The 1,477-nt window shown below is 36.9% G+C and overlaps 1 protein-coding gene across 2 annotated transcripts in view; it reads left to right on the plus strand.

Moving 5' to 3' along the window:
- Window positions 1–1,194, plus strand: part of LOC111798655 (dormancy-associated protein homolog 3) — a 2,401-nt gene extending 1,207 nt beyond the window's left edge. Inside the window, exon 3 of one of the 2 annotated variants that reach the window (XM_023681941.1) lies at window positions 772–1,194. In XM_023681941.1, coding sequence (XP_023537709.1) covers window positions 772–872 — 101 coding nt within the window. In that variant the 3' untranslated portion in view covers window positions 873–1,194. The remainder of the gene's footprint in view (window positions 1–771) is intronic. The other variant, XM_023681940.1, reaches the window with a different exon arrangement.
- The last annotated feature ends 283 nt before the right edge of the window (window positions 1,195–1,477 follow it).

Genomic DNA, 1,477 nt, shown 5'->3' on the forward strand with positions numbered 1-1,477 from the left:
TTGTCAAACAAGTAGAAGTATTTCGTGTGGTTCTGCTGATTTCTTCTGAAAAGTTAAATGAAATAGGTGGGAATTGTGGTTTGGTTTGAAAACGTCGAGCTTACTTCATAAACATTCATGTTGGTCAAAGAAAAAATCTGGATCTTGTGAAATCATTATTGCAAACTTAATGATCATTGTTTCTCTGTTTCAAAACCCTTGCTGCTTAAGTTTTTGCTCTGATGGGTTGAGTTGAACGTTACTAAAATCATTTAGAAATACCAATTTGAGTATAGCTTAACTACTTCATCTTGAGGATTGAGGATTGTTGGGAGAGGAGTCCCATATCCCCTAGTTAAGGGGTTGATTGAGGATTTATAAGTAAGAAACACTGTCTTCATTTGACGCCCTTTGGAGAAACCAAAAGCAAAATCACGAGAGCTTATGCTCAAAGTGGACAATATCATACCATTGCGAAGCTTCGTATGTATCATCGTTGAACTAAAGAAGGATTGTTTGCAAATCGATTAGCAATAGAAAACTCTCTCTATAACGTTGTTTTGCTGTTGGGTTTGATGTTTCAAATCTTGTTTTTAGTGGTCTTTTCTTGGATCTTTCGTCTTTCATATCGAAAATTGATTTAATCCGTTCTTGTTTCCTATGTCTCTGATTTCCATACCTCATAAATTGTATCATGAAACTATAAATATGCATACTAATTCTTGATTTCCTATTTCTTAGTAGCATCTTTCAACTTTGTGTTTATTTATAAGTAATTTCTCCCTTTTGGAGGTAGGGAGTCCTTCCGGTTTCGAAGAAGGTCGATCTCCGACACATACACAAAGGCAACCGATAGTGGACCCGGGAGCCCTTCTTCTCCTCACAACATGTGAGATCTAATAAGCTGAGCTCTCTTATTCCCTTTCAACAATGTTCTCCAAAGCCTTCATATATTCGTGTAATCTTAGTTCATCGTAACGTGGCTGTATTAGTATGCATGTGAATTCCGTATGAAGGGTATTAGAATAAGTCTTGTAGGAGAAGGAAGAAGCTAAAATCGAGGGAGATTATGGTAAGTTCGAGTACGTAGACGAGGGTACTATTGTAAATTAGGCATCAATGTTGTTGTTTTTGTTAGTGGAATGTAAAAGGGAAGTTGTTCTTTTCATGTGGACCTTATCACTGATTGATTGATTGATTGTGTTTGGTTTTCCATTGGACAGTGCTTTGGTTAATGCAAGACAGCACTGTTTTTCTTTGAATGGTTGCTACAAAGCACCAAATCAATGGCTTTGGACAGATGCTCTTTTCAGGTTTTAATGCCATTCCTTGAGTGTTTTGCTTTTGGATTCTGTTAGGCCTTGGATTTAATTAAGTAAAAGTTGGGTGGTGGGCTAGTTCTTTATTAGGGAACGTTCGTATGACCTTCGACCTTCTATAAACGTTTTAGAACGATACTTAAAGCAGAAATGTATTGGAGTATGAGTGTTGGGCGAAA

The sequence above is a fragment of the Cucurbita pepo genome, chromosome LG07, assembly GCF_002806865.2.
Source record: "Cucurbita pepo subsp. pepo cultivar mu-cu-16 chromosome LG07, ASM280686v2, whole genome shotgun sequence".
NCBI classification, from domain to species: domain Eukaryota; kingdom Viridiplantae; phylum Streptophyta; class Magnoliopsida; order Cucurbitales; family Cucurbitaceae; genus Cucurbita; species Cucurbita pepo.